The sequence below is a fragment of the Ranitomeya imitator genome, chromosome 5, assembly GCF_032444005.1.
Source record: "Ranitomeya imitator isolate aRanImi1 chromosome 5, aRanImi1.pri, whole genome shotgun sequence".
NCBI lineage: Eukaryota > Metazoa > Chordata > Amphibia > Anura > Dendrobatidae > Ranitomeya > Ranitomeya imitator.
The window spans coordinates 710,309,499-710,333,478 of NC_091286.1; the positions used below are offsets into that span (position 1 = coordinate 710,309,499).

At 39.2% G+C, this 23,980-nt stretch overlaps 1 protein-coding gene across 3 annotated transcripts in view; it reads left to right on the forward strand.

Annotated features, from left to right (window-relative positions):
• Positions 1-23,980, forward strand: part of LOC138638924 (oocyte zinc finger protein XlCOF8.4-like) — a 95,114-nt gene that overhangs the window by 22,529 nt on the left and 48,605 nt on the right. For 2 of the 3 annotated variants that reach the window (XM_069728675.1, XM_069728678.1), the window contains exon 2: positions 9,985-10,116. In XM_069728675.1, the coding sequence (XP_069584776.1) occupies positions 10,039-10,116 (78 nt within the window). In that variant the 5' untranslated portion in view covers positions 9,985-10,038. Of the gene's footprint in view, positions 1-9,981; positions 10,117-23,980 lie in introns of all 3 variants that reach the window. The other variant, XM_069728677.1, reaches the window with a different exon arrangement.

Here is a 23,980-nt window from a genome sequence, read left to right on the forward strand (position 1 = left end):
TATAAAGCTGTGCCCCATATATAATGCTCTGCACCGTTCATTATGGCCCCATAGATGCTCCATATAAAGCTGTGCCCCATATATAATACTCTGCACCGTTCATTATTGCCCCATAGATGCTCCATAGAAAGCTGTGCCACATATAATGCTCTGCACCGTTGATTATGGCCTCATAGTTGCTCCATATAATGCTGTGCCATATAGAATGCTGCTGGTGCTGCAATAAAAAAAAAAATCACATACTCACCTCTCTTCGGTCAGGACGCCGGCGCTTTCAATAATTATCTGCTCCGGTGCGGCTCCGTCTGCAGCGTCCTCTGGCACTGACGCTCAGCAGAGGGCGCGCACTGACTACGTCACAGCGCCCTCTAACCTGAGCGTCACTGCCAGAGGACGCTGCAGACGGAGCCTCACCGGAGCGAGGAGCAGGTAAATATCGCGCAGCGCTGCGTTCCCCGTATACTTACCTGCTCCTGGCGCGGTCCCTGCAGTCCCTGGCTTCCCCGGCGCTGCAGCTTCTTCCTGTAATTGAGTGGTCACAGTTACCGATCATTTGCAGCAATGAATATGCGGCTCCTCCCCTATGGGAGGTGGAGTCGCATATTCATTTCTGTAATGAGCGGTGCCATGTGACCACTCAGTACAGGGAGAATCTGCAGCGCCGGGGAAGCCAGGGACTGCAGGGACCGCGCCGCAGCAGGTAAGTATAACTACACAGTCCCCGCTCCCCCTCCCCTGCCGACCTCCCGGTATATGACTCGAGTATAAGCCGAGAGGGGGACTTTCAGCCCAAAAAAATGGGCTGAAAATCTCGGCTTATACTCGAGTATATACGGTATATACAGTGGGGCAAAAAAGTATTTAGTCAGTCAGCAATAGTGCAAGTTCCACCACTTAAAAAGATGAGAGGCGTCTGTAATTTACATCATAGGTAGACCTCAACTATGGGAGACAACCTGAGAAAAAAAAATCCAGAAAATCACATTGTCTGTTTTTTTTAACATTTTATTTGCATATTATGGTGGAAAATAAGTATTTGGTCAGAAACAAAATTTCATCTCAATACTTTGCAATATATCCTTTGTTGGCAATGACAGAGGTCAAACGTTTTCTGTAAGTCTTCACAAGGTTGCCACATACTGTTGTTGGTATGTTGGCCCATTCCTCCATGCAGATCTCCTCTAGAGCAGTGATGTTTTTGGCTTTTCGCTTGGCAACACGGACTTTCAACTCCCTCCAAAGTTTTTCTATAGGGTTGAGATCTGGAGACTGGCTAGGCCACTCCAGGACCTTGAAATGCTTCTTACGAAGCCACTCCTTCGTTGCCCTGGCAGTGTGCTTTGGATCATTGTCATGTTGAAAGACCCAGCCACGTTTCATCTTCAATGCCCTTGCTGATGGAAGGAGGTTTGCATTCAAAATCTCACGATACATGGCCCCATTCATTCTTTCATGTACCCGGATCAGTCGTCCTGGCCCCTTTGCAGAGAAACAGCCCCAAAGCATGATGTTTCCACCACCATGCTTTACAGTAGGTATGGTGTTTGATGGATGCAACTCAGTATTCTTTTTCCTCCAAACACGACAAGTGTTAACTACCCGGATATTAACTGGGAAACAGAAACCTGTGAAACCCATAAAGGCAACAGGTTTCTGCTAATAACCAAGAAAAATTATCTTTCACAATTGGTGCAGAATCCAACCAGAGGAGCAGCACTTTTAGACCTAATACTATCTAATAGACCTGACAGAATAACAAATCTGCAGGTGGTTGGGCATTTAGGAAATAGCGACCACAATATTGTGCAGTTTCACCTGTCTTTCACTAGGGGGACTTGTCAGGGAGTCACAAAAACATTGAACTTTAGGAAGGCAAAGTTTGAACAGCTTAGAGATGCCCTTAATCTGGTAGACTGGGACAATATCCTCAGAAATGAGAATACAGATAATAAATGGGAAATGTTTAAGAACATCCTAAATAGGCAGTGTAAGCGGTTTATACCTTGTGGGAATAAAAGGACTAGAAATAGGAAAAACCCAATGTGGCTAAACAAAGAAGTAAGACAGGCAATTAACAGTAAAAAGAAAGCATTTGCACTACTAAAGCAGGATGGCACCACTGAAGCTCTAAAAAACTATAGGGAGAAAAATACTTTATCTAAAAAACTAATTAAAGCTGCCAAAAAGGAAACAGAGAAGCACATTGCTAAGGAGAGTAAAACTAATCCCAAACTGTTCTTCAACTATATCAATAGTAAAAGAATAAAAACTGAAAATGTAGGCCCCTTAAAAAATAGTGAGGAAAGAATGGTTGTAGATGACGAGGAAAAAGCTAACATATTAAACACCTTCTTCTCCACGGTATTCACGGTGGAAAATGAAATGCTAGGTGAAATCCCAAGAAACAATGAAAACCCTATATTAAGAGTCACCAATCTAACCCAAGAAGAGGTGCGAAACCGGCTAAATAAGATTAAAATAGATAAATCTCCAGGTCCGGATGGCATACACCCACGAGTACTAAGAGAACTAAGTAATGTAATAGATAAACCATTATTTCTTATTTTTAGTGACTCTATAGCGACAGGGTCTGTTCCGCAGGACTGGCGCATAGCAAATGTGGTGCCAATATTCAAAAAGGGCTCTAAAAGTGAACCTGGAAATTATAGGCCAGTAAGTCTAACCTCTATTGTTGGTAAAATATTTGAAGGGTTTCTGAGGGATGTTATTCTGGATTATCTCAATGAGAATAACTGTTTAACTCCATATCAGCATGGGTTTATGAGAAATCGCTCCTGTCAAACCAATCTAATCAGTTTTTATGAAGAGGTAAGCTATAGACTGGACCACGGTGAGTCATTGGACGTGGTATATCTCGATTTTTCCAAAGCGTTTGATACCGTGCCGCACAAGAGGTTGGTACACAAAATGAGAATGCTTGGTCTGGGGGAAAATGTGTGTAAATGGGTTAGTAACTGGCTTAGTGATAGAAAGCAGAGGGTGGTTATAAATGGTATAGTCTCTAACTGGGTCGCTGTGACCAGTGGGGTACCGCAGGGGTCAGTATTGGGACCTGTTCTCTTCAACATATTCATTAATGATCTGGTAGAAGGTTTACACAGTAAAATATCGATATTTGCAGATGATACAAAACTATGTAAAGCAGTTAATACAAGAGAAGATAGTATTCTGCTACAGATGGATCTGGATAAGTTGGAAACTTGGGCTGAAAGGTGGCAGATGAGGTTTAACAATGATAAATGTAAGGTTATACACATGGGAAGAGGGAATCAATATCACCATTACACACTGAACGGGAAACCACTGGGTAAATCTGACAGGGAGAAGGACTTGGGGATCCTAGTTAATGATAAACTTACCTGGAGCAGCCAGTGCCAGGCAGCAGCTGCCAAGGCAAACAGGATCATGGGGTGCATTAAAAGAGGTCTGGATACACATGATGAGAGCATTATACTGCCTCTGTACAAATCCCTAGTTAGACCGCACATGGAGTACTGTGTCCAGTTTTGGGCACCGGTGCTCAGGAAGGATATAATGGAACTAGAGAGAGTACAAAGGAGGGCAACAAAATTAATAAAGGGGATGGGAGAACTACAATACCCAGATAGATTAGCGAAATTAGGATTATTTAGTCTAGAAAAAAGACGACTGAGGGGCGATCTAATAACCATGTATAAGTATATAAGGGGACAATACAAATATCTCGCTGAGGATCTGTTTATACCAAGGAAGGTGACGGGCACAAGGGGGCATTCTTTGCGTCTGGAGGAGAGAAGGTTTTTCCACCAACATAGAAGAGGATTCTTTACTGTTAGGGCAGTGAGAATCTGGAATTGCTTGCCTGAGGAGGTGGTGATGGCGAACTCAGTCGAGGGGTTCAAGAGAGGCCTGGATGTCTTCCTGGAGCAGAACAATATTGTATCATACAATTATTAGGTTCTGTAGAAGGACGTAGATCTGGGGATTTATTATGATGGAATATAGGCTGAACTGGATGGACAAATGTCTTTTTTCGGCCTTACTAACCATGTTACTATGTTACTATGTTTCTACCAAACAGTTCCAGTTCAGACCATAGGACATTCTCCCAAAACTCCTCTGGATCATCCAAATGCTCCCTAGCAAACTTCAGACGGGCTCGGACATGTACTGGCTTAAGCAGTGGGACAAGTCTGGCACTGCAGGATCTGAGTCCATGGTGGCGTAGTGTGTTACTTATGGTAGGCCTTGTTACATTGGTCCCAGCTCTCTGCAGTTCATTCACTAGGTCCCCCCACGTGGTTCTGGGATTTTTGCTCACCGTTCTTGTGATCATTCTGACCCCACGGGGTGGGATTTTGCGTGGAGCCCCAGATCGAGGGAGATTATCAGTGGTCTTGTATGTCTTCCATTTTCTAATTATTGCTCCCACTGTTGATTTCTTCACTCCAAGCTGGTTGGCTATTGCAGATTCAGTCTTCCCAGCCTGGTGCAGGGCTACAATTTTGTTTCTGGTGTCCTTTGACAGCTCTTTGGTCTTCACCATAGTGGAGTTTGGAGTCAGACTGTTTGAGGGTGTGCACAGGTGTCTTTTTATACTGACAACAAGTTTAAACAGGTGCCATTACTACAGGTAATGAGTGGAGGACAGAGGAGCCTCTTAAAGAAGAAGTTACAGGTCTGTGAGAGCCAGAAATCTTGATTGTTTGTTTCTGACCAAATACTTATTTTCCACCATAATATGCAAAAAAAATGATAAAAAAACAGACAATGTGATTTTCTGGATTATTTTTTTTTCTCAGTTTGTCTCCCATAGTTGAGGTCTACCTATGATGTAAATTACAGACGCCTCTCATCTTTTTAAGTGGTGGAACTTGCACTATTGCTGACTGACTAAATACTTTTTTGCCCCACTGTATATATATTTACCGTTCCAAAGTTTAGGGTCACTTAGAATTTTCCTTATTTTGAAATTTTTTAATAGCCTTTACTGATATATCTATCTATCTATTTATATATCTATATATATTTATATATCTTTATATTTCATAGGCAGATAGATTAGCCGTTAAAGGGAACCTGTCACCCCGTTTTTTGAGATTGAGCTATAAATACTGTTAAATAGGGCCTGCGCTGTGTGTTCCTATAGTGTATATAGTGTATGTAGTGTACCCTGATTCCCCACCTATGCTGAGATATAACTTACTAAAGTCGCCGTTTTCGCCTGTCAATCAGGCTGGTCAGGTCGGGAGGGCGTGGTGACATCGCTGGTTCTTCCTCAGCTTTACGTTGGTGGCGTAGTGGCGTAGTGGTGAACAAGCAGCGCGCGATCTGCGCTGTAATCCCTTGCATCGGTGGGGGCGGCCATCTTCCTGGGGCCGCGCGTGCGCAGATCGAGTGCTCTGCTGCACGGGGCTTCAGGAAAATGGCCGCGGGATGCCGCGCGTGCGCATTAGAGATCGCGGCGGCCATTTTCCCAAAGCCGAGATGCAAACTCGGCTTTGGGAAAATGGCCGCCGCGATCTCTAATGCGCACGCGCGGCATCCCGCGGCCATTTTCCTGAAGCCCCGTGCAGCAGAGCACTCGATCTGCGCACGCGCGGCCCCAGGAAGATGGCCGCCCCCACCGATGCAAGGGATTACAGCGCAGATCGCGCGCTGCTTGTTCACCACTACGCCACTACGCCACCAACGTAAAACTGAGGAAGAACCAGCGATGTCACCACGCCCTCCCGACCTGACCAGCCTGATTGACAGGCGAAAACGGCGACTTTGGTAAGTTATATCTCAGCATAGGTGGGGAATCGGGGTACACTACATACACTATAGGAACACACAGCGCAGGCCCTATTTAACAGTATTTATAGCTCAATCTCAAAAAACGGGGTGACAGGTTCCCTTTAATTCATTTGTCGGCTTCTGTAATATCAATGCAGAAGTCAACAGGATAAGAGACATGGATTACATATAGTAAATCCATGCAGAATAGTTAGATATATAGATGTCAGTGACCAATACAATTAGTATAGTGTGTGTGTGTGTGTGTGTGTGTGTGTGTGTGTGTGCAAATTAGGGGACATGTATGTATTTAATAAAATAATCTTTTCGGGGAAAAAAATAGCGATTTTCTGCACCAGAGACCGAAAGCCAGCGACTGGGGGACCGATGTTTGTAACTTAGGAAGGGGTTAATACCCATGGATCTTCCCAGGCTATGAATCCCAGACCGCAGCTGTATATCTAGCCTTTACTGGCTATTAAAATAGGAGGACGCCCCAAAAATGATGTGGGGTTCTGCTATAATTGATAGCCAGAAAAGGCTATGCAGACAACTGTGGGCTGAGATTCATAGCCTAGGAAGGGACCATGGTTATTTTCCCCCTCCTGGCTTCAAACACCAGCACTCAGCTGCCCCAGAAATGGCGCATCTGTAAGATGCGTCAATTCCGGCACTTAGCATCTCTCTTCCCACTGCCCTGTAGTTGTGGCATATGGGGTAATAAGGGGTTAATGTCACTTTTGTATTGTAAGGTGACATTAAGCTGGCTTAGTAATGGATAGGTGTCAATAAGACACCTATCCATTACTAATCCTATAGTTGTTAATTTGCTAAAAAAAAAGACACAGCCAGAAAAGTCGTTTAATGAAATAAAACACTAAACACTGTTTGACCATTTTATTGTTACTGGTAATCCATGCGAAGCCCTCGATCTCCTATAAAAAAAACAACAATATACCCATACCTGTCTGCGTTCAGTCAGTCCCATGCTGTAATCCATTTCTAGGAGACATACAGTTTACAACCGGGAGCAGTGCTAATGTGACCGTTCCGGCTGTAAACTTCTGGGGAATGAATGAAATGCTGGGAGCGGAGCTTCAGTGACTAGCGGTGACATCACTGAAGCTGCGCTCCTTTACAGCCTGAACTCAGATGAACTCTTCAGCGTGGGAAAATGCCAGCTGATTTTTCCCACGCTCAAGAGTTCAGTGTGGGTCAGGCTGTGATGGAGCGCAGCTTCAGTGACATCACCTCTATTCACTGAAGCTGTTCTCGCAGCCTTCATGAACTGCTGTGACCTCATCCCTGGCATTTTCCCACGGTCCTGAAGTCACAGCAGTTCATGCCGGCTGCGAGAACATGTAAATATGTGACAGTACAGACATAGAGGGCTAATTAAATGCATAAAGTGTATGAGAACATAATGCGAGGAACCTGATTTTGGTTAAAGTTATTTGAATTGGCCACACAGGGATCGTTAGGTTAATGCGTTGAGGCAGTGGGCCAGTTTGAACAAATGCGTTTTTAGGGCACGCTTAAAACTGTGGGGATTGGGGATTTATCAAATTAACCTGGGTAGTGCATTCCAAACAATTGGCACAGCACGTGAAAAGTCTTGTAGATGGGAGGGGGAGGTTGTGATTATTGAGGATGTTAACCTCAGGTCATTAACCTCAGGTCATTAGCAGAACGAAGAACACGGGTAGGGTGGTAGGCTGAGACCAGGGAGGAGATGTAGGGTGGTGCTGAGCCATGGAGTGCTTTGTAGATGAGGGTATTAAGTTTGTACTGGATTCTAGAGTGGATGGGTAACCAGTGTAATGACTGGTACAAGCAAAACAAAGGTGTGGATAGGGATAAGGTCACCAACATTATAAAAAAAAAACCACTAAGGGTATGTCTATCTATATAATACAATGGGACCAAAGTAAGAACCATAATGGACAAACTGCACAAATATAGCCAAAACCAATAGAGAAAAAGAAGCAGCAAATAGTCCGAAATATTGAAAAATATAAAAAGTACTTTATTTAGTAATAGTACCAGATAAAACCATAACAGGGGGATATAACAATCCCTGCACTACACAAAGCATGTACAAAAATGGGCAGGTGATAGGTGTCCACAATAAAGAAATATAAACATTACTACCCTAAGAGCACAGCTCATATGGGATAAAGACTATACACGGATAGCCCAATGTAACTAAGTACGTAGAGACCCATGAGGTACAAGATATTATAGCCGCACCCATGCATAGCATAGCATATACATACCGGGTAGAATAGAAGAATCACACGTATAGGTAGGCACCACACACCTGTCCCCCCCCGACGCGCGTTTCGGCTTCTGCCTTTCTTGTACCTCATGGGTCTCTACGTACTTAGTTACATTGGGCTATCCGTGTATAGTCTTTATCCCATAAAGTTCTTTTTATATTTTTCAATATTTCGGACTATTTGCTGCTTCTTTTTCTCTATTGGTTTTGACTGGTACAAGGTAGAGGCATCGGTATAACGATTGGTGAGGGATCTGATTCCTGCTGCAGCATTCAGGACAGATTGGAGCGGGGAAAGTTTGGTAAGAGGGAGGTGATTAGTAGAGAGTTACAATAGTCTAGACGAGAATGAATAAGTGAAACAGTAAGAGTTTTTGCATAGTCTAAAGTAAGAAAAGGGCGAATTCTAGAAATGTTTTTGAGATGCAGGTAAGAAGAGCGAGCCAGTGATCGGATGTGGGGGGTGAATGAAAGCTCGGAGTCAAGTATGACCCCAAGGCAGCGGGCATGTTGCTTGGGGGTAATGGTGGAACCGCACACGGAGATGGCAATGTCAGGCAAAGGTAGGTTAGTAGAGGGAGAAAACGCAAGGAATTCAGTTTTTGACAGATTCAGTGTCAGATAAAGGAAGGACATGATGTTAGATACAGCGGTAAGACTCACTGGTGTTTTCTAAAGGACTGCACAAAAGCTAAGGTAGCGGTCCTGCTGCTGGGTTGTTGCCCTCCTACGGCCCCCTCCATGTCTCCTGGTGTACTGTCCTGTCTCCTGGTAGTGCCTCAAGCCTCTGGACACTACTCTGACAGACACAGCAAACCTTTTTGCCACAGCTCGCATTGATGTGCCATCCTGGATGAGTTGCACTACCTGAGCCACTTGTGTGGGTTGTAGAGTCCGTCTCATGCTACCACGAGTGTGGAAGCACAACCAACATTCAAAAGTGACCAAAGCATCAGCCAGAAAGCATTGGTACTGAGATGTGGTCTGTGGTCCCCACCTGCAGAACCACTCCTTCATTGAGTGTGTCTTGAGCTGGAAAAAAAAACCGCAGATAAGCACACAATTGTAGATTAACATTGGTCCGAATTCAACCTGATTTTTTTTTTATCAGATTGAATTCGTCCAATTAAATCGCAAGTGGGCACGAGCCCTTTCTGTGTCGTTCGGAGACTTTTAATGTGGATTTTCTCTGCTGATCTGCTCTGTGTCCTGTGACTTTAGCTGGAGATTTTCTCTGTTGATCGCCCCCCTCTGCTAATACACAAGCCAATTGTCCCAGAAGGCTGGGGGGAGCGGCGGAGCAGCGGGTCACAAAGGCAGGAGCCGGCGGCTGTGGCTAAAGACTGTGCTACTGCTAAAGAGAAATGAATATTCATTTCTCTTATAGCTTGCACAGTGGCATTAACAGCTTCAGCCGTCTTCCAGCACACATCCTACTCACTTTCCTGAGTGCCCTCGCAGCATCTGGTTTGTTCCGACGCCAGCAGCTCTTCCGGCCAAGCGATCATGCTCATTAAGGTAACGAATATGCACGCGTCTCCACTACCACAGGCGTGGAGCACATATTCATTACCTTAATGAGCGGGGACACGTGATCGCTCGGCAGGAAATGCTGCTGGTGTCAGAACGAACAAGATGCAGCGATGGCGCCCAGGAAGGTGAGTAGGATGGGTTTTTTTTGTTTTTTTTTTAATAGGAGCTATGCATACAAGGACAGGGATGAGGGGATATTGCATACCCGGCTTATACTTGAGTCAATAAGTTTACCCAGTATTTTGTGGCAAAATTAGGTGCCTCGGCTTCTACTCGGTCGGCTTGTACGTGAGTATAAACTGTATATCTTTCTAAGTGTTCTATAAGCACGGTTCTGCACTTCACAAGTTATGTTGTCCCCCAGGATTTACATCGTTTTCATCTCTTTTTAGCAGATTAGAAGATCCATCCAAAATATCAACTCTTCTCTCCTGAATGACAAACCGAGGATGGGGGACAACAAGAATGAGATTACAAGAAGGATAATAGACTTCGCCTTAGAAATCATCTCCCTGCTGAGTGGAGAGGTAAACTCTTCTATATTTCTATTATTATCTGCTGAGTGGAGAGGTAAACTCTTCTATATTTCTATTATTATCTGCTGAGTGGAGAGGTAAACTCTTCTATATTTCTATTATTATCTGCTGAGTGGAGAGGTAAACTCTTCTATATTTCTATTATTATCTGCTGAGCGGAGAGGTAAACTCTTCTATATTTCTATTATTATCTGCTGAGTGGAGAGGTAAACTCTTCTATATTTCTATTATCTGCTGAGTGGAGAGGTAAACTCTTCTATATTTCTATTATCTGCTGAGTGGAGAGGTAAACTCTTCTATATCTCTATTATTATCTGCTGAGTGGAGAGGTAAACTCTTCTATATTTCTATTATTATCTGCTGAGCGGAGAGGTAAACTCTTCTATATTTCTATTATTATCTGCTGAGTGGAGAGGTAAACTCTTCTATATTTCTATTATCTGCTGAGTGGAGAGGTAAACTCTTCTATATTTCTATTATCTGCTGAGTGGAGAGGTAAACTCTTCTATATCTCTATTATTATCTGCTGAGTGGAGAGGTAAACTCTTCTATATTTCTATTATCTGCTGAGTGGAGAGGTAAACTCTTCTATATTTCTATTATTATCTGCTGAGCGGAGAGGTAAACTCTTCTATATTTCTATTATTATCTGCTGAGTGGAGAGGTAAACTCTTCTATATTTCTATTATTATCTGCTGAGTGGAGAGGTAAACTCTTCTATATTTCTATTATTATCTGCTGAGTGGAGAGGTAAACTCTTCTATATTTCTACTATCTGCTGAGCGGAGAGGTAAACTCTTCTATATTTCTACTATCTGCTGAGTGGAGAGGTAAACTCTTCTATATTTCTATTATTATCTGCTGAGTGGAGAGGTAAACTCTTCTATATTTCTATTATTATCTGCTGAGTGGAGAGGTAAACTCTTCTATATTTCTATTATTATCTGCTGAGTGGAGAGGTAAACTCTTCTATATTTCTATTATCTGCTGAGTGGAGAGGTAAACTCTTCTATATTTCTATTATTATCTGCTGAGCGGAGAGGTAAACTCTTCTATATTTCTATTATCTGCTGAGTGGAGAGGTAAACTCTTCTATATTTCTATTATCTGCTGAGTGGAGAGGTAAACTCTTCTATATTTCTATTATTATCTGCTGAGTGGAGAGGTAAACTCTTCTATATTTCTATTATTATCTGCTGAGTGGAGAGGTAAACTCTTCTATATTTCTACTATCTGCTGAGCGGAGAGGTAAACTCTTCTATATTTCTACTATCTGCTGAGTGGAGAGGTAAACTCTTCTATATTTCTATTATTATCTGCTGAGTGGAGAGGTAAACTCTTCTATATTTCTATTATTATCTGCTGAGTGGAGAGGTAAACTCTTCTATATTTCTATTATTATCTGCTGAGTGGAGAGGTAAACTCTTCTATATTTCTATTATCTGCTGAGTGGAGAGGTAAACTCTTCTATATTTCTATTATTATCTGCTGAGTGGAGAGGTAAACTCTTCTATATTTCTATTATCTGCTGAGTGGAGAGGTAAACTCTTCTATATTTCTATTATCTGCTGAGTGGAGAGGTAAACTCTTCTATATTTTTATTATTATCTGCTGAGTGGAGAGGTAAACTCTTCTACATGTCTATTATCTGCTGAGCGGAGAGGTAAACTCTTCTATATTTCTACTATCTGCTGAGCGGAGAGGTAAACTCTTCTATATTTCTACTATCTGCTGAGCGGAGAGGTAAACTCTTCTATATTTCTACTATCTGCTGAGTGGAGAGGTAAACTCTTCTATATTTCTACTATCTGCTGAGCGGAGAGGTAAACTCTTCTATATTTCTACTATCTGCTGAGTGGAGAGGTAAACTCTTCTATATTTCTATTATTATCTGCTGAGTGGAGAGGTAAACTCTTCTATATTTCTATTATTATATGCTGAGTGGAGAGGTAAACTCTTCTATATCTCTATTATTATCTGCTGAGTGGAGAGGTAAACTCTTCTATATTTCTATTATTATCTGCTGAGTGGAGAGGTAAACTCTTCTATATTTCTATTATTATATGCTGAGTGGAGAGGTAAACTCTTCTATATCTCTATTATTATCTGCTGAGTGGAGAGGTAAACTCTTCTATATTTCTATTATTATCTGCTGAGTGGAGAGGTAAACTCTTCTATATTTCTATTATTATCTGCTGAGTGGAGAGGTAAACTCCTCTATATTTCTATTATTATCTGCTGAGTGGAGAGGTAAACTCTTCTATATTTCTATTATTACCTGCTGAGTGGAGAGGTAAACTCTTCTATATTTCTACTATCTGCTGAGTGGAGAGGTAAACTCTTCTATATTTCTATTATCTGCTGAGTGGAGAGGTAAACTCTTCTATATTTCTATTATTATCTGCTGAGTGGAGAGGTAAACTCTTCTACATGTCTATTATCTGCTGAGTGGAGAGGTAAACTCTTCTATATTTCTATTATTACCTGCTGAGTGGAGAGGTAAACTCTTCTATATTTCTACTATCTGCTGAGTGGAGAGGTAAACTCTTCTATATTTCTATTATCTGCTGAGTGGAGAGGTAAACTCTTCTATATTTCTATTATTATCTGCTGAGCGGAGAGGTAATCTCTTCTACATGTCTATTATCTGCTGAGCGGAGAGGTAAACTCTTCTATATTTCTACTATCTGCTGAGTGGAGAGGTAAACTCTTCTATATTTCTACTATCTGCTGAGCGGAGAGGTAAACTCTTCTATATTTCTACTATCTGCTGAGTGGAGAGGTAAACTCTTCTATATTTCTACTATCTGCTGAGCGGAGAGGTAAACTCTTCTATATTTCTACTATCTGCTGAGTGGAGAGGTAAACTCTTCTATATTTCTACTATCTGCTGAGTGGAGAGGTAAACTCTTCTATATTTCTATTATTATCTGCTGAGTGGAGAGGTAAACTCTTCTATATTTCTATTATTATCTGCTGAGTGGAGAGGTAAACTCTTCTATATTTCTATTATCTGCTGAGTGGAGAGGTAAACTCTTCTATATTTCTATTATTATCTGCTGAGTGGAGAGGTAAACTCTTCTATATTTCTATTATCTGCTGAGTGGAGAGGTAAACTCTTCTATATTTCTATTATCTGCTGAGTGGAGAGGTAAACTCTTCTATATTTCTATTATCTGCTGAGTGGAGAGGTAAACTCTTCTATATTTTTATTATTATCTGCTGAGTGGAGAGGTAAACTCTTCTACATGTCTATTATCTGCTGAGCGGAGAGGTAAACTCTTCTATATTTCTACTATCTGCTGAGTGGAGAGGTAAACTCTTCTATATTTCTACTATCTGCTGAGTGGAGAGGTAAACTCTTCTATATTTCTACTATCTGCTGAGCGGAGAGGTAAACTCTTCTATATTTCTACTATCTGCTGAGTGGAGAGGTAAACTCTTCTATATTTCTACTATCTGCTGAGTGGAGAGGTAAACTCTTCTATATTTCTACTATCTGCTGAGCGGAGAGGTAAACTCTTCTATATTTCTATTATCTGCTGAGTGGAGAGGTAAACTCTTCTATATTTCTACTATCTGCTGAGTGGAGAGGTAAACTCTTCTATATTTCTATTATTATCTGCTGAGTGGAGAGGTAAACTCTTCTATATTTCTATTATTATATGCTGAGTGGAGAGGTAAACTCTTCTATATCTCTATTATTATCTGCTGAGTGGAGAGGTAAACTCTTCTATATTTCTATTATTATATGCTGAGTGGAGAGGTAAACTCTTCTATATCTCTATTATTATCTGCTGAGTGGAGAGGTAAACTCTTCTATATTTCTATTATTATCTGCTGAGTGGAGAGGTAAACTCTTCTATATTTCTATTATTATCTGCTGAGTGGAGAGGTAAACTCCTCTATATTTCTATTATTATCTGCTGAGTGGAGAGGTAAACTCTTCTATATTTCTATTATTACCTGCTGAGTGGAGAGGTAAACTCTTCTATATTTCTACTATCTGCTGAGTGGAGAGGTAAACTCTTCTATATTTCTATTATCTGCTGAGTGGAGAGGTAAACTCTTCTATATTTCTATTATTATCTGCTGAGTGGAGAGGTAAACTCTTCTATATTTCTATTATCTGCTGAGTGGAGAGGTAAACTCTTCTATATTTCTATTATTATCTGCTGAGTGGAGAGGTAAACTCTTCTACATGTCTATTATCTGCTGAGTGGAGAGGTAAACTCTTCTATATATCTATTATTATCTGCTGAGCGGAGAGGTAATCTCTTCTACATGTCTATTATCTGCTGAGCGGAGAGGTAAACTCTTCTATATTTCTACTATCTGCTGAGTGGAGAGGTAAACTCTTCTATATTTCTACTATCTGCTGAGCGGAGAGGTAAACTCTTCTATATTTCTACTATCTGCTGAGTGGAGAGGTAAACTCTTCTATATTTCTATTATTATCTGCTGAGTGGAGAGGTAAACTCTTCTATATTTCTATTATTATCTGCTGAGTGGAGAGGTAAACTCTTCTATATTTCTATTATTATCTGCTGAGCGGAGAGGTATCTATTATTATCTGCTGAGTGGAGAGGTAAACTCTTCTATATTTCTATTATTATCTGCTGAGTGGAGAGGTAAACTCTTCTATATTTCTATTATTATCTGCTGAGTGGAGAGGTAAACTCTTCTATATTTCTATTATCTGCTGAGTGGAGAGGTAAACTCTTCTATATTTCTATTATCTGCTGAGTGGAGAGGTAAACTCTTCTATATTTCTATTATTATCTGCTGAGTGGAGAGGTAAACTCTTCTATATTTCTATTATTACCTGCTGAGTGGAGAGGTAAACTCTTCTATATTTCTATTATCTGCTGAGTGGAGAGGTAAACTCTTCTATATTTCTATTATCTGCTGAGTGGAGAGGTAAACTCTTCTATATTTCTATTATTACCTGCTGAGTGGAGAGGTAAACTCTTCTATATTTCTATTATCTGCTGAGTGGAGAGGTAAACTCTTCTATATTTCTATTATCTCCTGAGTGGAGAGGTAAACTCTTCTATATTTCTATTATCTGCTGAGTGGAGAGGTAAACTCTTCTATATTTCTATTATCTGCTGAGTGGAGAGGTAAACTCTTCTATATTTCTATTATCTGCTGAGTGGAGAGGTAAACTCTTCTATATTTCTATTATCTGCTGAGTGGAGAGGTAAACTCTTCTATATTTCTATTATCTGCTGAGCGGAGAGGTAAACTCTTCTATATTTCTATTATTATCTGCTGAGTGGAGAGGTAAACTCTTCTATATTTCTATTATCTGCTGAGTGGAGAGGTAAACTCTTCTATATTTCTATTATTATCTGCTGAGTGGAGAGGTAAACTCTTCTATATTTCTATTATCTGCTGAGCGGAGAGGTAAACTCTTCTATATTTCTATTATCTGCTGAGTGGAGAGGTAAACTCTTCTATATCTCTATTATTATCTGCTGAGTGGAGAGGTAAACTCTTCTATATTTCTACTATCTGCTGAGTGGAGAGGTAAACTCTTCTATATTTCTACTATCTGCTGAGCGGAGAGGTAAACTCTTCTATATTTCTACTATCTGCTGAGTGGAGAGGTAAACTCTTCTATATTTCTACTATCTGCTGAGTGGAGAGGTAAACTCTTCTATATTTCTATTATTATCTGCTGAGCGGAGAGGTAAACTCTTCTATATATCTATTATCTGCTGAGCGGAGAGGTAAACTCTTCTATATTTCTATTATTATCTGCTGAGTGGAGAGGTAAACTCTTCTATATTTCTATTATTACCTACTGAGTGGAGAGGTAAACTCTTCTATATTTCTATTATTATCTGCTGTGTGGAGAGGTAAACTCTTCTATATTTCTATTATTATCTGCTGAGCGGAGAGGTAAACTCTTCTATATTTCTATTATTATCTGCTGAGTGGAGAGGTAAACTCTTCTATATTTCTATTATTATCTGCTGAGTGGAGAGGTAAACTCTTCTATATTTCTATTATTATCTGCTGAGTGGAGAGGTAAACTCTTCTATATTTCTATTATCTGCTGAGTGGAGAGGTAAACGCTTCTATATTTCTATTATTATCTGCTGAGTGGAGAGGTAAACTCTTCTATATTTCTATTATTATCTGCTGAGGGGAGAGGTAAACTCTTCTATATTTCTATTATCTGGTGAGCGGAGAGGTAAACTCTTCTATATTTCTATTATTATATGCTGAGTGGAGAGGTAAACTCTTCTATATTTCTATTATTATCTGCTGAGTGGAGAGGTAAACTCTTCTATATTTCTATTATTATCTGCTGAGGGGAGAGGTAAACTCTTCTATATTTCTATTATCTGCTGAGTGGAGAGGTAAACTCTTCTATATTTCTATTATTATCTGCTGAGCGGAGAGGTAAACTCTTCTATATTTCTATTATTATCTGCTGAGCGGAGAGGTAAACTCTTCTATATTTCTATTATCTGCTGAGTGGAGAGGTAAACTCTTCTATATTTCTATTATCTGCTGAGCGGAGAGGTAAACTCTTCTATATATCTATTATTATCTGCTGAGTGGAGAGGTAAACTCTTCTATCTTTCTATTATTATCTGCTGAGCGGAGAGGTAAACTCTTCTATATTTCTATTATTATCTGCTGAGCGGAGAGGTAAACTCTTCTATATTTCTATTATTATCTGCTGAGTGGAGAGGTAAACTCTTCTATATTTCTATTATCTGCTGAGCGGAGAGGTAAACTCCTCTATATTTCTATCACTATCTGCTGAGTGGAGAGGTAAACTCTTCTATATTTCTATCACTATCTGCTGAGTGGAGAGGTAAACTCTTCTATATTTCTATTATTATCAGCTGAGTGGAGAGGTAAACTCTTCTATATTTCTATTATCTGCTGAGTGGAGAGGTAAACTCTTCTATATTTCTATTATTATCTGCTGAGTGGAGAGGTAAACTCTTCTATATTTCTATTATTATCTGCTGAGTGGAGAGGTAAACTCTTCTATATTTCTATTATCTGCTGAGTGGAGAGGTAAACTCTTCTATATTTCTATTATTATCTGCTGAGTGGAGAGGTAAACTCTTCTATATTTCTATTATTATCTGCTGAGTGGAGAGGTAAACTCTTCTATATTTCTATTATCTGCTGAGTGGAGAGGTAAACTCTTCTATATTTCTATTATTATCTGCTGAGTGGAGAGGTAAACTCTTCTATATTTCTATTATCTGCTGAGTGGAGAGGTAAACTCTTCTATATTTCTATTATTATCTGCTGAGTGGAGAGGTAAACTCTTCTACATGTCTATTATCTGCTGAGTGGAGAGGTAAACTCTTCTATATATCTATTATTATCTGCTGAGCGGAGAGGTAATCTCTTCTACATGTCTATTATCTGCTGAGCGGAGAGGTAAACTCTTCTATATTTCTACTATCTGCTGAGTGGAGAGGTAAACTCTTCTATATTTCTACTATCTGCTGAGCGGAGAGGTAAACTCTTCTATATTTCTACTATCTGCTGAGTGGAGAGGTAAACTCTTCTATATTTCTACTATCTGCTGAGTGGAGAGGTAAACTCTTCTATATTTCTATTATTATCTGCTGAGTGGAGAGGTAAACTCTTCTATATTTCTATTATTATCTGCTGAGTGGAGAGGTAAACTCTTCTATATTTCTATTATTATCTGCTGAGCGGAGAGGTATCTATTATTATCTGCTGAGTGGAGAGGTAAACTCTTCTATATTTCTATTATTATCTGCTGAGTGGAGAGGTAAACTCTTCTATATTTCTATTATTATCTGCTGAGTGGAGAGGTAAACTCTTCTATATTTCTATTATCTGCTGAGTGGAGAGGTAAACTCTTCTATATTTCTATTATCTGCTGAGTGGAGAGGTAAACTCTTCTATATTTCTATTATTATCTGCTGAGTGGAGAGGTAAACTCTTCTATATTTCTATTATTACCTGCTGAGTGGAGAGGTAAACTCTTCTATATTTCTATTATCTGCTGAGTGGAGAGGTAAACTCTTCTATATTTCTATTATCTGCTGAGTGGAGAGGTAAACTCTTCTATATTTCTATTATTACCTGCTGAGTGGAGAGGTAAACTCTTCTATATTTCTATTATCTGCTGAGTGGAGAGGTAAACTCTTCTATATTTCTATTATCTGCTGAGTGGAGAGGTAAACTCTTCTATATTTCTATTATCTGCTGAGTGGAGAGGTAAACTCTTCTATATTTCTATTATCTGCTGAGTGGAGAGGTAAACTCTTCTATATTTCTATTATCTGCTGAGTGGAGAGGTAAACTCTTCTATATTTCTATTATCTGCTGAGTGGAGAGGTAAACTCTTCTATATTTCTATTATTATCTGCTGAGCGGAGGGGTAAACTCTTCTATATCTCTATTATTATCTGCTGAGTGGAGAGGTAAACTCTTCTATATTTCTACTATCTGCTGAGTGGAGAGGTAAACTCTTCTATATTTCTACTATCTGCTGAGGGGAGAGGTAAACTCTTCTATATTTCTACTATCTGCTGAGTGGAGAGGTAAACTCTTCTATATTTCTACTATCTGCTGAGTGGAGAGGTAAACTCTTCTATATTTCTATTATTATCTGCTGAGCGGAGAGGTAAACTCTTCTATATATCTATTATCTGCTGAGCGGAGAGGTAAACTCTTCTATATTTCTATTATTATCTGCTGAGTGGAGAGGTAAACTCTTCTATATTTCTATTATTATCTGCTGAGTGGAGAGGTAAACTCTTCTATATTTCTATTATTATCTGCTGAGCGGAGAGGTAAACTCTTCTATATTTCTACTATCTGCTGAGTGGAGAGGTAAACTCTTCTATATTTCTATTATCTGCTGAGCGGAGAGGTAAACTCTTCTATATTTCTATTATCTGCTGAGTGGAGAGGTAAACTCTTCTATATTTCTACTATCTGCTGAGTGGAGAGGTAAACTCTTCTATATTTCTATTATTATCTGCTGAGCGGAGAGGTAAACTCTTCTATATTTCTACTATCTGCTGAGCGGAGAGGTAAACTCTTCTATATTTCTATTATTATCTGCTGAGTGGAGAGGTAAACTCTTCTATATTTCTATTATTACCTACTGAGTGGAGAGGTAAACTCTTCTATATTTCTATTATTATCTGCTGAGCGGAGAGGTAAACTCTTCTATATTTCTACTATCTGCTGAGCGGAGAGGTAAACTCTTCTATATTTCTATTATTATCTGCTGAGTGGAGAGGTAAACTCTTCTATATTTCTATTATTATCTGCTGTGTGGAGAGGTAAACTCTTCTATATTTCTATTATTATCTGCTGAGCGGAGAGGTAAACTCTTCTATATTTCTATTATTATCTGCTGAGTGGAGAGGTAAACTCTTCTATATTTCTATTATTATCTGCTGAGTGGAGAGGTAAACTCTTCTATATTTCTATTATTATCTGCTGAGTGGAGAGGTAAACTCTTCTATATTTCTATTATCTGCTGAGTGGAGAGGTAAACGCTTCTATATTTCTATTATTATCTGCTGAGTGGAGAGGTAAACTCTTCTATATTTCTATTATTATCTGCTGAGTGGAGAGGTAAACTCTTCTATATTTCTATTATTATCTGCTGAGGGGAGAGGTAAACTCTTCTATATTTCTATTATCTGCTGAGTGGAGAGGTAAACTCTTCTATATTTCTATTATTATCTGCTGAGCGGAGAGGTAAACTCTTCTATATTTCTATTATTATCTGCTGAGCGGAGAGGTAAACTCTTCTATATTTCTATTATCTGCTGAGTGGAGAGGTAAACTCTTCTATATTTCTATTATCTGCTGAGCGGAGAGGTAAACTCTTCTATATATCTATTATTATCTGCTGAGTGGAGAGGTAAACTCTTCTATCTTTCTATTATTATCTGCTGAGTGGAGAGGTAAACTCTTCTATATTTCTACTATCTGCTGAGCGGAGAGGTAAACTCTTCTATATTTCTACTATCTGCTGAGTGGAGAGGTAAACTCTTCTATATTTCTACTATCTGCTGAGTGGAGAGGTAAACTCTTCTATATTTCTATTATTATCTGCTGAGTGGAGAGGTAAACTCTTCTATATTTCTATTATTATCTGCTGAGTGGAGAGGTAAACTCTTCTATATTTCTATTATTATCTGCTGAGCGGAGAGGTATCTATTATTATCTGCTGAGTGGAGAGGTAAACTCTTCTATATTTCTATTATTATCTGCTGAGTGGAGAGGTAAACTCTTCTATATTTCTATTATCTGCTGAGTGGAGAGGTAAACTCTTCTATATTTCTATTATCTGCTGAGTGGAGAGGTAAACTCTTCTATATTTCTATTATTATCTGCTGAGTAGAGAGGTAAACTCTTCTATATTTCTATTATTACCTGCTGAGTGGAGAGGTAAACTCTTCTATATTTCTATTATCTGCTGAGTGGAGAGGTAAACTCTTCTATATTTCTATTATCTCCTGAGTGGAGAGGTAAACTCTTCTATATTTCTATTATCTGCTGAGTGGAGAGGTAAACTCTTCTATATTTCTATTATCTGCTGAGTGGAGAGGTAAACTCTTCTATATTTCTATTATCTGCTGAGTGGAGAGGTAAACTCTTCTATATTTATATTATCTGCTGAGTGGAGAGGTAAACTCTTCTATATTTCTATTATCTGCTGAGTGGAGAGGTAAACTCTTCTATATTTCTATTATTATCTGCTGAGTGGAGAGGTAAACTCTTCTATATTTCTATTATCTGCTGAGCGGAGAGGTAAACTCTTCTATATTTCTATTATCTGCTGAGTGGAGAGGTAAACTCTTCTATATCTCTATTATTATCTGCTGAGTGGAGAGGTAAACTCTTCTATATTTCTACTATCTGCTGAGTGGAGAGGTAAACTCTTCTATATTTCTACTATCTGCTGAGCGGAGAGGTAAACTCTTCTATATTTCTACTATCTGCTGAGTGGAGAGGTAAACTCTTCTATATTTCTACTATCTGCTGAGTGGAGAGGTAAACTCTTCTATATTTCTATTATTATCTGCTGAGCGGAGAGGTAAACTCTTCTATATATCTATTATCTGCTGAGCGGAGAGGTAAACTCTTCTATATTTCTATTATTATCTGCTGAGTGGAGAGGTAAACTCTTCTATATTTCTATTATTATCTGCTGAGCGGAGAGGTAAACTCTTCTATATTTCTACTATCTGCTGAGTGGAGAGGTAAACTCTTCTATATTTCTATTATCTGCTGAGCGGAGAGGTAAACTCTTCTATATTTCTATTATCTGCTGAGTGGAGAGGTAAACTCTTCTATATTTCTACTATCTGCTGAGTGGAGAGGTAAACTCTTCTATATTTCTATTATTATCTGCTGAGCGGAGAGGTAAACTCTTCTATATTTCTACTATCTGCTGAGCGGAGAGGTAAACTCTTCTATATTTCTACTATCTGCTGAGTGGAGAGGTAAACTCTTCTATATTTCTACTATCTGCTGAGTGGAGAGGTAAACTCTTCTATATTTCTATTATTATCTGCTGAGCGGAGAGGTAAACTCTTCTATATATCTATTATCTGCTGAGCGGAGAGGTAAACTCTTCTATATTTCTATTATTATCTGCTGAGTGGAGAGGTAAACTCTTCTATATTTCTATTATTACCTACTGAGTGGAGAGGTAAACTCTTCTATATTTCTATTATTATCTGCTGTGTGGAGAGGTAAACTCTTCTATATTTCTATTATTATCTGCTGAGCGGAGAGGTAAACTCTTCTATATTTCTATTATTATCTGCTGAGTGGAGAGGTAAACTCTTCTATATTTCTATTATTATCTGCTGAGTGGAGAGGTAAACTCTTCTATATTTCTATTATTATCTGCTGAGTGGAGAGGTAAACTCTTCTATATTTCTATTATCTGCTGAGTGGAGAGGTAAACGCTTCTATATTTCTATTATTATCTGCTGAGTGGAGAGGTAAACTCTTCTATATTTCTATTATTATCTGCTGAGTGGAGAGGTAAACTCTTCTATATTTCTATTATTATCTGCTGAGGGGAGAGGTAAACTCTTCTATATTTCTATTATCTGCTGAGTGGAGAGGTAAACTCTTCTATATTTCTATTATTATCTGCTGAGCGGAGAGGTAAACTCTTCTATATTTCTATTATTATCTGCTGAGTGGAGAGGTAAACTCTTCTATATTTCTATTATTATCTGCTGAGCGGAGAGGTAAACTCTTCTATATTTCTATTATTATCTGCTGAGCGGAGAGGTAAACTCTTCTATATTTCTATTATCTGCTGAGTGGAGAGGTAAACTCTTCTATATTTCTATTATCTGCTGAGCGGAGAGGTAAACTCTTCTATATATCTATTATTATCTGCTGAGTGGAGAGGTAAACTCTTCTATCTTTCTATTATTATCTGCTGAGCGGAGAGGTAAACTCTTCTATATTTCTATTATTATCTGCTGAGCGGAGAGGTAAACTCTTCTATATTTCTATTATTATCTGCTGAGTGGAGAGGTAAACTCTTCTATATTTCTATTATCTGCTGAGCGGAGAGGTAAACTCCTCTATATTTCTATCACTATCTGCTGAGTGGAGAGGTAAACTCTTCTATATTTCTATCACTATCTGCTGAGTGGAGAGGTAAACTCTTCTATATTTCTATTATTATCAGCTGAGTGGAGAGGTAAACTCTTCTATATTTCTATTATCTGCTGAGTGGAGAGGTAAACTCTTCTATATTTCTATTATCTGCTCAGCGGAGAGGTAAACTCTTCTATATTTCTATTATCTGCTGAGTGGAGAGGTAAACTCTTCTATATTTCTATTATTATCTGCTGAGTGGAGAGGTAAACTCTTCTATATTTCTATTATTATCTGCTGAGTGGAGAGGTAAACTCTTCTATATTTCTATTATCTGCTGAGTGGAGAGGTAAACTCTTCTATATTTCTATTATTATCTGCTGAGTGGAGAGGTAAACTCTTCTATATTTCTATTATTATCTGCTGAGTGGAGAGGTAAACTCTTCTATATTTCTATTATCTGCTGAGCGGAGAGGTAAACTCTTCTATATTTCTATTATCTGCTGAGTGGAGAGGTAAACTCTTCTATATTTCTATTATCTGCTGAGTGGAGAGGTAAACTCTTCTATATTTCTATCACTATCTGCTGAGTGGACAATGGAAGATTTTAAATAGATGATTTGAAGCAATGAGGCGATGGTCAATAGACTAGGCTTTGACGTGTGGAAATGGGTCTGGAAGAAACAAGGGGTAAAAGAGGCTAACTGATTAAAAAAATGAAAGAAATGTCAAGTTCGATGGAGGAAGCCTGATGATATGAGGTTGTTTCACAGCCAAAGGCATTGAATACTTGACCAGGATCGATGGTTGTCTCAATTCTGAGCTATATGTTAGTATCCTACAAGACGAGTTACTTCGTACACTCACGTACTATGGGTATGAAAATGACGACATGGTGTTCCAGCAGGACAACAACCTGAAGCATACAGTGAGATTGGCGAAGAAATGGTTCAATGACAATGAATTAGAGGTGCCGGAAGGCCACATAGTCCTCAGGCCTCAACCTAATCCAATATTTGTGGGTAGAGTAAAAGAAAACGCTGTATACCTACCCGAGTGAAGTGACCAGTGTGTACCAAGCTTGTGTAAAAGAGACCTGGGATCATACTTCGGTCGACACAAGCTTGAATCTGATAAAGAGCACGTCCAGAAGGATTTACGCCGTGGTGAAAGCCATAGGTGGATGTATAAAATAATAAAAATAAAAATTTTGATTTTTAGGAGCAAAATAGTAACAATGCAGTGA